The sequence below is a fragment of the Tauraco erythrolophus genome, chromosome 3, assembly GCF_009769465.1.
Source record: "Tauraco erythrolophus isolate bTauEry1 chromosome 3, bTauEry1.pri, whole genome shotgun sequence".
NCBI classification, from domain to species: domain Eukaryota; kingdom Metazoa; phylum Chordata; class Aves; order Musophagiformes; family Musophagidae; genus Tauraco; species Tauraco erythrolophus.
Genome location: NC_141467.1, coordinates 77,786,820 through 77,800,082, shown reverse-complemented (window position 1 = coordinate 77,800,082; position 13,263 = coordinate 77,786,820). Strand labels below are relative to the sequence as shown.

General features: G+C 39.5%; 1 protein-coding gene across 1 annotated transcript in view; it reads left to right on the top strand.

Moving 5' to 3' along the window:
* The first annotated feature begins 1,382 nt into the window (after positions 1-1,382).
* RUNX1T1 (RUNX1 partner transcriptional co-repressor 1) overlaps positions 1,383-13,263 on the top strand; it is a 94,421-nt gene continuing 82,540 nt past the window's right edge. Inside the window, exon 1 of the mRNA XM_086609455.1 lies at positions 1,383-1,470. Within this exon, the coding sequence (XP_086465581.1) occupies positions 1,383-1,470 (88 nt within the window). The remainder of the gene's footprint in view (positions 1,471-13,263) is intronic.

The window sequence follows — 13,263 nt, the reverse complement described above, 5'->3', positions numbered from 1 at the left end:
CTAGAGAATTTCATACAAAGTGAAAATCGTTTTAGAAAAGTAGTTAACTGCACCCAAGTTGAGGAGTCCTAACCATGTTTTGGGAATTATTTTCCAAATGCCAAAGGCAGTCGTGTCATACTGAAAGCTTCACAGTTCCCAAATCCTGGGTAGAGTCCTGCAGTCCTTACACGCCTCTCATTTTTACTGAAATCAATAGGATTTTGGCTTGTGTCAAGGCAGTGGGGAAACGTCTGACCACGAACACGGGAAAGAAAAGACTTTGAGTGGTGAACTCCTTTGTTCTGTAACCTTAACTTTAACTTGGGAAGGTTTGTTTTGGTTTGAGGAAGGTGCTTGTTTGTGGGAAAGATTGCAGTTTCTAGCACGAACACAAACGTGATCTTTTGCAAATGCCTTTGGGCGATCCATTTTTTTGCATTAAGATCTAGTCCAGGAGAGGGTTGGGCTGGCTTCTCGGTTAGATGCATGCAGCTGCGACCAGATCCTTATGCATGCTTAACTTTATGTCCCGAAATACCTGAATGGTGGATGCAGACTGAAGCATGTACGTAACTGTGTGTGCCTGGCTCTGAAAATCTTTCTGCCTTGACATAATTACGAACCCCTGAAAAGCATATGAATGTCTTGGAAAAACTGACAACGTTGTAATACAGACTCACACTAATGACAAAGTATTTGTATAACTCAAATAAACAGTTTTTGTAGATGTTGGAGTGGGAGGGAAATTGCCGTTTCAAAAGTGGGAGGATGATTTGTAAATATATCAATAGCTTTTTGATCTCCCTTTGTTTAAATGTGTTTGCCGTTGTGACTTACAAATCCAAATTAGTGTAGCGATGTGTAATTGCATGGTCTCTATTTTTAGTAACCATGCTTGTTTAATATGATTCTCTAGAGCTTCTGTTGAAACCAGGTAAAGTATGTAATATTTTATATTATATGAATGTATTTAAACCAAATAATGTTTACAGAACTAGGCGATGGTGTCTTCATGGTAGAATACAGGCTGCCCTAACTTTGTTGCCTCCTAAATGTCAACTATTTTAAATGAGCAACTTATGAAACAGCCTTTGTCGAAGAATTAATACAGTTTTAAAGTACTGCCTTGTATTAACTGAGAAAATGTGGGTAATTGATTTAGAATGATAGCGTTTCTGTCTTCCTTTTTTATTTAAAAGACTGCTATTATCATGCAAATTAAGAGGTGTGGTGCTTCAAACTGGCTGTGATATGTGCTTCTTTTTTTTTTTCTTTCTTTCTTTTTTTTTTTTTTTTCATTTGTTGTTGTCAATAGAAAAGATTGATCTCTGTGCTGGTGAACATAATATCTGTCCCAGTCAGAAAAGGAAAGAGGAAATTAGCAGAGCGATTGGTGGAGAATGATATCTGTCAAAAGAAACACTTGGAGAGCACTGAGTTTAGTGATAGGTGACTGCCGGAAAAAAGGGAACTTTGAATTTTGTCAAGGTAAGGAACAGAAAAATATTTGATTTTGTAACGTGCATACCTTTTAGAAGTTATTTTAATGACTGTACCTTGCCTTGTAAACTGTAACTAAAAAAGAAATCTTTCCCTTTAGCTTCCAAAGTGTCTGCCTAAATCAATGAAGGTGGTGTCTTCGTTTTAGTGTCACTGAGAAAGGGTACAGCAATAACAATAACATCCCTCAGTGATGACTTTTCTAAAATATTCCTTAGCTTAAAAATACATATATGTGAAATTTTTAACTGTGTTTTTTTGTGTGTTTTTGATGACGTAGGTACTTTTTATCTGGCATGTAAATTATTACTTGACTGGGCTGTAAAAATAGTAAGTGCAGTTTCCTGAACTGTGAATTGGAACAGTATTTGCAACCAGTTTAAGGGAGAGTTGTAATGTTGTAATCACATTGGCAGAATGGTTGTGTTTGTAATTTAGTGGAAGGCTTTCCAACAAGTAAACTCGTTGCATTGAGAATCTGTGGTAAATTTGATTGAGATGATACTGGGAATGGATATTTCTGCATCTTGTTTTCAAAGATTTTTACTGTAATGGAGAAGTAAATCTGCTATGGCAGAACAAAATTTATAGATAACCTATGACTGTCATTCCTGTCTTTACTGTAACTACATTTTTTTTTCTCCTAAAATGATGTGTTTAGATGGTAACAAACTATTAATCTGATTTTAAGTGCTTTCAACCACACTGATACTTTCTTTCTCAGTGTTGGACGTAACTTTGATAGAGTATGGTACCAAAATAAAATGAACAGTGTCTGAGTACTCTAGGCTACGCTCTGGTTAGTTTTGAAGGCAACTAAGCCTTGGTCATAGCACTGGTCTCCCCACCCGAGACACTGTGGCCCAGGCTGCTCCTTCTGTAGGATGTGGAAAGGAGATGGAGCACAGCTAAGAGAGGCAGCAGGAAGCTCTGCACATGGCGTCGTGGCAAGGGGCCGGGGCAGAGGGTTTGTGCACCAGTGTGAACGTACTTTTAAAAAATTAAATCTTATTAAAAATGAATTTGCATTCTAATTCAAGTCCCTAGCTCAGTTTAAAACAAGTAAGTGCTTCTCTGGGACCTTCCTGTACACAGGCAGCATTGGAAAAGAATGAATAATCTTAGCAGGGTTTCTTCTTGCATTTTTATTTTGCTGATTTCACATTGTATAGCTTCTGACTAATTCTCCTTTTTTCTGTCTACAGTCTATTTTTCAAAGTGCCCCATACAGGTGGTTGTTGGTTGATTTCTTTTGCCATATGGGTCTTCATAAAGGATTTTTAAAATACATAAATGTAAAAGTAAAGATTTCATGCCTGAAGCATGCAGTGCTGGCATACTAATGGGAAGCTCATTGTGGTTTATTGCTGTCAGAGCTCATGCACGATAATGGAAATTTGCTACAACTTAGGAGAAATGCATGTTTTCTAATACTTTTCATTTTTTTTATAAAGAAGGAATTAATATGACTAAAATTCACTTCATCTTTATAAAGTACAGATGATCTGGTTGTATGACTGAAATATTCATAAATGGGAGGGAACAGCACATTTTCTGTCTTGTTAACCGTGGGGCAGGTCAGGCTGCCTGTACCACCTGGGTGCAGGCACATCTTTAGCATTGTGACACTGCTGTGTACTAAATTACTGACTTTCCAGTTCTATCAGTGTAGCCTTATACCCAAAACAAACATATCCTCTCTATAACACAGCTTACAGATTTAATGATACGGTATAGTTTTCACCTTGGTGAAGAAGAGAATGCAAAACTGCTTCGTAGCTCTTTATAAAAGAGAATGATCAGTGGTGATTAGCAATCATTAGATCTCTGGGCATTCCCATTTTGACATTTACTTGAAGTAAGGTGACTGGGTGAGGTACCTACATCTGGATGTATGTGTTTGCCACATGTTCAAAAATTAAGTCTTAAATGGCCAAGAAGCATCACATTGAAATTTCGATGAGTGATTATGAAATTTGGATGAGTGATTAGAGATGAGACCAACACTCTTACAGCTTAACTTAATATGGACTTTGCTGTGCCTCAGAGGGTTTGACTTACTATTTGAAACCAAAATGGAATAAAAGGCAAAATAAAAGGTATTTGAATCTATTACCTTCTTGAAGCAGCGGCCTCTTATAGCATTAGACTACCTGCCTGTCCTTTCGTGATCCCTTTTGTGCTTCCTCATTCATCTTCTGCTGTTGCGAAGTCTACTTTTCTTGGTTTCCTTTTTTATCCTCAAAACAATTGTTTGCTTACCTATGTAACCTAAAGAGAACAATTGAAATAACTCCCCCTTCTAACATATGATGCGCAAAAGAAGACAAGTGTATTATAGGCAGCGAATTGTCATTACACAGCTCACAGTCAGGTTTTCATCTGTTCATGTGGTGCACACCTGTGGCTTGCTGGCGTAGCTCTGGATTGGAGTGCGAGAGATCTTAACGAGAAACAAAGCCGGGATGACAAGGAGAGACTCCGTGGCGCACACAGGTTACTTCACACGTCGTAAGAAAGTGAAATTGGAAGTACGCTGGTTTGGAGGGAACACCTGGCGATGAGGGGGAGTGTGCCTGAGTGTCTCTGCAAGGGGAACTGGGACCCTTGCAAATAAGGCATTTTTCTCTGTAGGTCAGGTTGATTTGGACCAGTTGAGAGCAGTGGCCGATTTCTCCAGCTTACTTCTGAGCCAGTAAGAGTATCCTGGGCAGGCATCCAGCTTTTGAAGTAGAAAGAAAATAACCCATAATCTATATAAAACGCTGGCGGATGGGGAAGGGAGGAAATTTACAGAGAATAACTGAGTTTGAGAACAACTGTGTTAAAAGTAGAATGTAAGGGGAGTGTGTGTGTGACATTAGTGTTTATTTTAATTTGAAATTACGATCTTTGAAACCTTCGAGGTGAGCAGAGGACACGCTCTCACAATATGATATATTTATTAGTAAACTGAAACCCAACACTCCAGCTGGAGCTGAAGGACTGTTTTCAAAGTGATTTTTTTTCCCCCTGAGTTTGCAGAGTTTGGGTTTTTCCCCCCCCGCCCTTGGTAATGTACTGAGGCTCTGATAACGTTAATGGGCTTTGCCCCACATGGAGCAGTGAGTGTATTGTACCACTGCTCACTGATCCCAGGTCAGTGTGATGCGTGAAATCAATTTATTTGAATCTCTTTGCCTGTATAGGAATTTGGCGGCGTGCCAGTTGTTTTCATTTAATGTTCTTTGTGTTGAACACAGACAAGCAGGCATGCTTTTGTACTCCTCTTTCTTCTGGGCTCTTCTCTTTTCAGCCGATATTCTATTCTGTGGATTTTTCAGAAAGAAGTAGGAATGTGTTACCTTTTTAAAAAAATCATTTTTGTTTAAATAGCCTTTAAAGAGCGTAGAAACTAGGTCAGTCATAGAGCAGCCTGTGTAGGGTTTTCACCGAGTGTTAGGTGGTAACACCTGCCTTTTACCATTCCTTAAATTTGGGGACAAAGAGAAAGAAAACTCTGATCTATTTTTGTAATGCCCTGTTCTCTGGTTTATGTTGTCTTGTAAGACAAAGACTCTTCAATAATGCTTAAATAAGGATAATTTTATTTCTGAATAAGTGAATGTCTGGCAGTTGGTTGGATGAATCAGAAATACTTTCCAGGATCTTTTTCATTTTGAGTGATGACCTTAACATAAGCAGTAATTCGGGAATCCCTTGCCTCATCTTTCTGTGCATTCCTTCCCTCCCCCAGTTATTTAATATTTTGAATGGCTGGCTGAAGAACAGCTACCCAAAAGTACCCATTTCTTTCCTTTCTTCCTCCTTTTTATGAGAAAGCAGCAAGGTGTGTGGACCAGAGCAAGTAATTTAGCCCTTCTTAAATAGGAAAAAAAAAAAAAAGGCAAGAAAAGGAATAGACAGCATCAGCTATTTCCAGAAGGATTTGTTTTAGAGCTTGGTGTCGGAGCTGGAGTGGAGGGCTCTGTTGATGCTCCAGGCGGTCGGCGCGGAAGTCGATATGCAGAACCGCGGAGCCGCGGCGCAGGGGTGCAGGGGTCAGACTCGTACACGTCGGCCCCCGTTTCCTTGTTTAATTACCTGAAGAGCAAAACATCCAGGCTGGGAGTGTGTGAAAACCCAGTATCTTGAGCAGCAGTTTGCCGCTCTGACATCCTGCGAGGCCAGCCCCGTCTGTCCGCACACGTCAGGGCTGGTTCCTGACAGCAGGCTATCTCTGCCGGGCCTGGGTTCCTTCCATTCAGGAGGCATTGTGTGGAAGAGGGTTTGGTCAGGAATTTGAGGTTCCTGCCGGTTCTTCCAGCCCGGACAACCCTGTGACAGATAGGCCTGATTTTTTTTGTTGTTGTTTTAAAGAATAATAATAAAAAAAATTTGGCTCTTTTTAGTCCTTCCCTTGTAATTCTGGCGTTGGTATAATACCGACTGAAACAAAACACGTTAACTCTTTCACTTCCAAATTTGCAGCTTTTTCCTCTTGCTTATTGTTCTTTCTCCCCTTGCTCAACCTCTTTTATTTTCAAAGGTAAAATCTGAGGAGGAGCAGATTCTTTCAGGTGGAGTTTGTGCTATGCAGCAAAAAAACTTAGGAAAATGTTACTTTTTTTTTTTGTAGCAATCATTAACATAATAATCATTTTTGGCATTTTAAGTTTGTCATTTTCAGCATGCTTGGCAACGTTATTTTTATTCATCCCGTGGACTCAAACCCAGCCAGTGTTTGTTCTGGCATGGCCTGTTAAAACATGGTGGCAGCTATCAACGCTTCCATTCTCTTTATTCATGTGATTTTCTTTGGTGTCCAGCCTGGTGTTCAATTTTAAAATACTGGGATAGGGTCAGTTTTAGTCCTTGCTCCTCGTAGCTGCTGTTCAGTGGGGTCACTCAGCAGGCTGAAGGTGCAGATGCGCGAGGCAGGGTTCTGTGCACCCCTCAGCTTTGGGCCCAAAGATGAAAAGCGTTCGTCGCGATGTGAAGCTCAAGATTGTAGCTGAAAGATACTGAAATGTTCACCTAGGTAAAGGTCTTGAATATGTTTTTTATTTGTAAAGAATTGAAGTACGACTTCTTCTTTGAATGGTAAAGAATATGACTCTTATTTGGATAATTTTAACACCCTAGTTTGTAGCACAGTGCTGTTCATAGTTGTACTGGCAGTACTTAAGATCAGAAGGTACAAGTAGTAGACGGAGGGAACATAATTAATATGGCCTTGCAGCAAAAATGAGTGTAGCATGTGACTTCTATTGTTGTGGGCAGAAACTGGTCCAAGAAGGATATTTGTGGTTGCAGGACTGGAGAAGGGAGAGCTGAAAGTTAACTATGTTTTTGTTTTCTTTTATGCTGAAGGCTGTTGGTCTAGGCTATAGAGTTATGCCTGTAGTCTTGGAGGACGTTTCGATGTGCTGATGATTTTTGGATGCTTTGTAGGTGCGATTGAAAACATTTGAGCAGTAACTTGTGTTTTCCCTGCTAATATTCCGTTAGAATTTTGTAACACAGATTTAAGAGTGTTCTTGTTTTCTTGCACGCAAACATTATCAGATAAGGGTTTTAGGGGACCCTTCATTAAGAGAAGGTGGTCTTCAGTGGGCGTACACAGCTTGGAGTCAACGACAGTGCAGTGGGACCAGAAGAGTCATTATGATCTATTGTGCCACTAATCCTCCATCTAAGGAGGATTTGCAGGGGATGGTGCAACAAAAGAGCTGTTACAGTGTATCAGATCGATAACTGTGATCTAATAAACTCTTAATTATGTACATAATCCTTCACCTTTAGGATCTGGCCCCCTTCTTCATTATGAGTTCCTTAGGCTACTCTGGTGTAAAGCAGCCTTTAAGAAAAAGTGTATTACTTAAGCCATGTAGTTTTAAATCCCTTTATTCTCTCATGCCGTAAAGAAACCGTAGTTTAAGTAAGCATTGCTTGTATCTACAGAATGAAAAAAAAAAAAAGATTTATGCATTTTGGTCAGTGTCATGTTCCTATAGGGTTTTTACATGTGTAGGGAATTGTGTGTCTGTATGAAAGCACTATTAGTTAATTAAACCTTTACAAGTCATATGAGTCGAGTCCCTCTTTCCAGTGTTGTACATGCCTTTATGTTCTTGCAGTGTTCATAGTCTAATGAACTGTCCGTGACCTCTAGCCAACCATTGCCCACCTCAACCAGTAGCACAGTAAAGGAAAGTTCTTCAAGGACGTGTGATGATGACAGTAACCACAATGCCTTTCCTCTCACCCATTGAGTGTCTGGCTCCTCTTTGCAAATGGCAGAAAATTATAGTCTTTAATCCATGGTTGCCCCCTCAAAAATCTCAAAAAAGATAATGGTTTTAAATCAGCATTTTGCTTGACAAAATATTGAGCTTGGGCATCTCCGCAAGTCTCTGCTGTGACAATCTTGCTTAAGGAAAGTTCTCACAGAGAGCGGTTCCCAAGCCGGTTCGGTCTTTATTAAAATTGGCGCTTTGCATTGTGCCCAGACACTTACTGCTGCTCTTTGCAGATGTTCTCCTAGTGTGAAGTGATGTAATTTGCTCTTGGTATGAAATTCCACTTCATAATCACCTCTACATTCTTCTCCTGCTACTCTTCTGAATGGCTACAACGAAGCACCATGTGGAGTACAACACAATTAGGTAAAATGAAATGATATTTAAGGGCCTGTGTTCCTCAAGGCTTCTCCCGGTTCCTAAAGATGTTAATTTTCCTTAGCTATCATGGGATTCGTCTGGGTCAGACTAAAAGCACAAGGCTTATGTCAATGCATTGTGCTTCCAGGGAGCCTGGTGTGCTCCTCCAATTGCGCAACATTAAGTGGGTCCCATTCTGACACAGTTTTATAGTGGAAAACTAACTGGCACAGTGTTTGTCCCTCAATGATAGAGCAGCGTTTGCTGGTTGTTGATGATACATTTATGTGTTAATTGCAAGTAACGTTTTGTGGTAGTACTCACATCTTAAATCTGGAACTTGTAGCTTTCAGAGCTAGCAGAGGCAGGAGAGGATGAATATCCAAGGGAATAGGAGCAGAGACAAATCCTATAGTGGATTGGAGAAGGCAGGTGCATAGCAGGGTGAAGAGATGACCCCAGAGTCAAGAATGTAGGGGTAGTGTGATAGCAGAGAGAAGACAGAGGACACTGAAAGGAAAAATAAGAGAAAAACATGATGGAAGGTGTAACTAAGGAAATAATAGAAAGGAAAAGATTTCTTTGACTAAAATCAGTACCTTTCCTTTGTCACTCACAAATGATAATGCTTTTCCATCATTAAGGGTTGAATGAGGATGTGCAGTGATTCTGCTGTGTTTCCAGACACTGAACTGCATTAGAGCTGTTCACTTGGTAATATTGCTTTGCCATTTTAGCAATTACAAGGTCTGCCAGTGGGTTGTCCTATTATAACTGTGAGAAGACTCATCCATAACCACTTTTGTGTTAGGACTCAGTTCTTGTCTTGTAAAAAGGTGCCCCCCTGCCTTTATGCCATTACATCTTCTCATTCATCAGAGAAAGTTAGAATATTTGATGAGGAATATGAGTGGCTTTCTCACCTGGCTCTGGAAAGCAAATAATTTAAATGGGGAAATAATGCTTAGCTGTCTTAGATATGCTCAAATATTTATTTACAGTCCTCATTCATTGCACTTTTGAAATGACTCAGTAGTTGACGGATGTAATACTAAAACAAAGACATTAACAGTAAACACCAACCTACTGTAGAATGGCACTGCTGTGATATTACTGGCACTGCCATGTATATAAACACGTAACACGGCACGCAGAAGGGGCTGGTTTCCAGCCCATTATAGTGGAGGCCAGCGTAAAGATTTTGCTGCCTAATGTAAGACTAAGCTTTCTTTTCTGAATGCTTGTCAGTTTGTTTTACAAGAACATTATCTATATATTGTTGAATACCCACACATATAGATGTTGAATAATATGATTCTTTAATTTCCCCTTGTATATCTGATGACTACCGTGGTTTGCAAATTCATATTGAAACTCATGAGGAGCAATAGCTTTGTACGAAGGCCCCTTTGAACAAAGCTTTTGTACCATTATAAAGGTAGTAAATAAGTACAAATTGATCGATATATGACAAAAGGGTGAAGAAGAGAGGTCAAGAGGTAAGAATATTTCCATATAAAACATTTTTTCCCTGTTGAAAATGGCAGTACGAGCATAAATAAAGGTTTTGTATTGCTGTGTATTTGCTCCACCTGGTGGATTTTCCTGAAAGTGTTTTTAATCCTTGCTAATAAGGGGAAGCTGTCTTTAATTAGATGTAAAACACTATACTAAGACTAAAGGCAACTCTTTTTTTTTTTTTTTTTTAAAAGTACCAATAGCATTGTAAAAGGTAAATTTTGGGAAAGAAAACATTAAAATTTGATACTTCTCTTGTCCATACTTGGTCAGTATAGTAAATCTCTATGAAAAACATAATATTCCAAACCAATTAATGGAAATGGTTTACTCTTAGACTCATCTAGAGATTAGTAGGTAAAAAGTCCAGATCTATGGCTTGTGAGGTTATATGTGATCAGTGAACGTGAAGATTTGCTATGGCTTCCCCCCTCCCCCCAATCCTTGAGGGCCCCCGCTCCACGAGAAGTAGCAGTGCTATTGAAAAAGAGAGTTCCTGCGCTGAAGTGTTGCCGCTGTACATCGGCATAAAATCTGTCTGTCATTAAGCTAGCTTTGCAAACATTGTTTTCTTTGGAATTCGTAAGGACTTGGTTATGCTTTGATCATCTCATTGTTCTCCTTAGGTTATTTTTTTCCTTTAGAGTGTAATGGCTCCCTAACAGAAGGTGAAGTTTAGAAAATAGTGTCTCCATATGCAAGGGATTTGGAGACCTTTTTATTGTCTTTAAAAATGTCATTCATAGTCCTCATTAGCATTTATTGTTGCAAGCGTACAAGCAGAAAATGTGAAATTGGTATGTCATGAATAGCTCCACAGAGCTCTAGAGCCCTGAAATTTTGCCTGCAGTGTGGTGTGGGGCAGGCATTGAGAGAAAGCTGGCCAGATGGCTGCCAGCACAGAGCAGAGCTGCAGGTTTTTGTCTCTGGTGCTGAGAGGAGGGAAAGTTCACTGGAGCATACGCTATCACCCCTTGCGTTTTAACAAAACTAACCCGCCATCAGTCAAAACGGGGAGGTGGTGACATTGAAACAAAAGTTTTCAATATAATGTAACAGTCCTTGTCAAATGAATAAAATATGTTTAGTTAGTGTCACAAATATTGACATGTTACAAAGAAAAACGCAAGGCTCGAATTTATGGCTAGTGGTAGATAACGCTTTCACACAAATATGCTCTCACATTATCTTTATTATGAAAATCCTATGCATTGAAAAGACATCGATTAGAGGTCAAAACTAGGGTTAATATACTACAGCAGGAGGAGTTTCCCTACCCGTGTTAAATGAGCAAACACTCTGAGCTTCAAGTCAAAAAGCAACTGATAGCTTGAATTTTTTTTTTTCTTTCCTTTTTGGATCTTAAAATATGACCCTAGTTCAGCAGGACCAGATATTCTCATCCAGGCTTCTCTGGGTCACGCCAAATGTGTTCTTTCTTCTGTCAGTGAAACGGCATCTTTGGTATTTTCTTGTGTCCTTTCAGAAATAATATCAAATCAATATCAAATTTTCTAAAGTGCATCAGTGATGTCTATGCTCAGATGGTGTGGGAATTTCCTTTGAATACGAATGATGATATAAATTAACAGTCAATTCTAATTTACTTTACCCATGTTATAGAAAATACTGTGTTTAATAAAAAATGCTTTTAATAAAAAAGGGGCTTTTTTTAGCCCAGATCAAGTGAAAGAAATAGACACGAAAACAGGTACATATATGTGAGTTTGTCCACATGAGTGTTGTTACTAAAATGTTTATAGAGAGCAAAAGAGCATGTGTTCTGTAAGACCTGAAGCCTACATTGGCCCTCTCGTTCTGAGCCAATTAATTTTTGGTGACACTATTCTTTTCCTCTGATAGGTCTGTATGTATATTTTCCTTGTTCTAAAACCTGAAATACACCTGAAATGCCACTAGGATTTCTGGCAACATTCAACAGGAATGAATTTCTTTGATTCCTTTTTGATCAAAAAGCAATAGGCAATCTAGGTTGCCAAGTCTGACCCACTGCCAAGGTTGCCTTTTCTTAACAGCTCATTTGAAATCCTCTTTAGAGGACTGATTGCTGATTATCCCATTGAAATAGTGTGACTTTTAGTTTTTCTCAACTGAAAAAAGAGATGAATGCTTTCTCACCTTCAGTGATTTTAATCCAGTACTAGAGATAACATGATGAACAGTTTCTCGTAGACAACCGAGAATATTTTCTTCCCAGCTTGGTGACTCTAGCTTTCAACTATTGAGTATTTGTGTAGGTAATCTCAATTAGTCGGTGTTTCACAGAGCTATGTATGTTTTAAGGGTCCCATTTGTCTTTTTTCCAGAAGTCCAGAACGCCTTGCCAATAAGGAAATGCTTAGGGAAATGTTTAGTGTTATCTGGCAAATGCTTTGTGTTGCATGTATTAAGAGCTACTGTTAACAGATAAGCACATATCTTATTGGAATATTTTAATTCCGTTTCCAAGCAAAGAATTAGCAGTTTATAAAGAGGTGAATTAGCAGTTTATAAAGAGGTGCCTGCCTTGAATAGCTTGAGCTTTTTCGTGGTAGTGCAGTAGAGGCAATGGAGACTAGGTACAACGTCATGGAAAAAGTTGCACTGAGGGTACCCATTGCAGCCGTAGGTGGACTGCTGTTGCACCAGGCGATAGGAGATGCTGGTCAGCAAGAAATTAGTGAGATTCTCCTGAAGGTGTTGCCTTTACTGTACTTTGGTTGGACAATCAACTGAATAAAGTTCAGAAAGCATCCAGAAGTGGTCGTCCTCCGTCCCCCCCCATCAGCTCTACAGCTCACACATTAGGTGGGTTTGCCCTGTCAGTGGGATGCCTTAAGAAAACACTAATAGCTTCCAGCTGGGTGGAAAATCAAAACGTTTGGGGGCTGACAAAACTAGCAGATTTGAATTTGAAAGCCCAGCTAATGCCTCCATTTTTATTTACCACTCGCCCATAAAAGATTATTTTCCAATATGTCAGCCTCATTTGGTGGCCAGTGGTCTGAAAGTGAAAGTGGAACAAGCAAGCGGGGAAATCTGGACATTAGTGAGTCCGCCCTTTCAAGCTGGTGTGCCACTTTGTGGAATGGCCTTCCCTGAGATTGGGGGGGTCCTAATGACCATTCATCAATGCTCGTTGACTGATCATTGAGTGCCTTCTCATTCAGTTTATCAAGTCTTGCACATAAAAAGTCAGAATAAGCATTATTCAGCTTTGTTAAAGCCAACTAGGAGTAAAATGCTCCATTTGAACCCATTTTGCCCTTGGTTTTTCACTTTGTTAATGCAGTCTTGCTTAAATGAGTGCTTTTATTGGGTCGGTTAGAATATCTGAAACTATTAATTCTCTTGTATTGAATAGCTGGTGGCAGGCCAGAGCAGATGGGGTAGAAAACTATTTGGTTGGGTGTATTGCTTTCAATTAGGATCAATGAGGTTTCAGCTCCTTTGAATTAACTCACTTAATACCCACTGTGTGAAGTCACAATGTATCACAACAGTCTGCTGTAAGTAGAGCGGGAAGTTGAGAAGTCCTACAGAAAAGCTTTGAGTTAAATTCTTCCTTCACTGTTAATAGAGAGCTTTCATTAACTACAGATGGGTTTCAGTGAACTTCCAG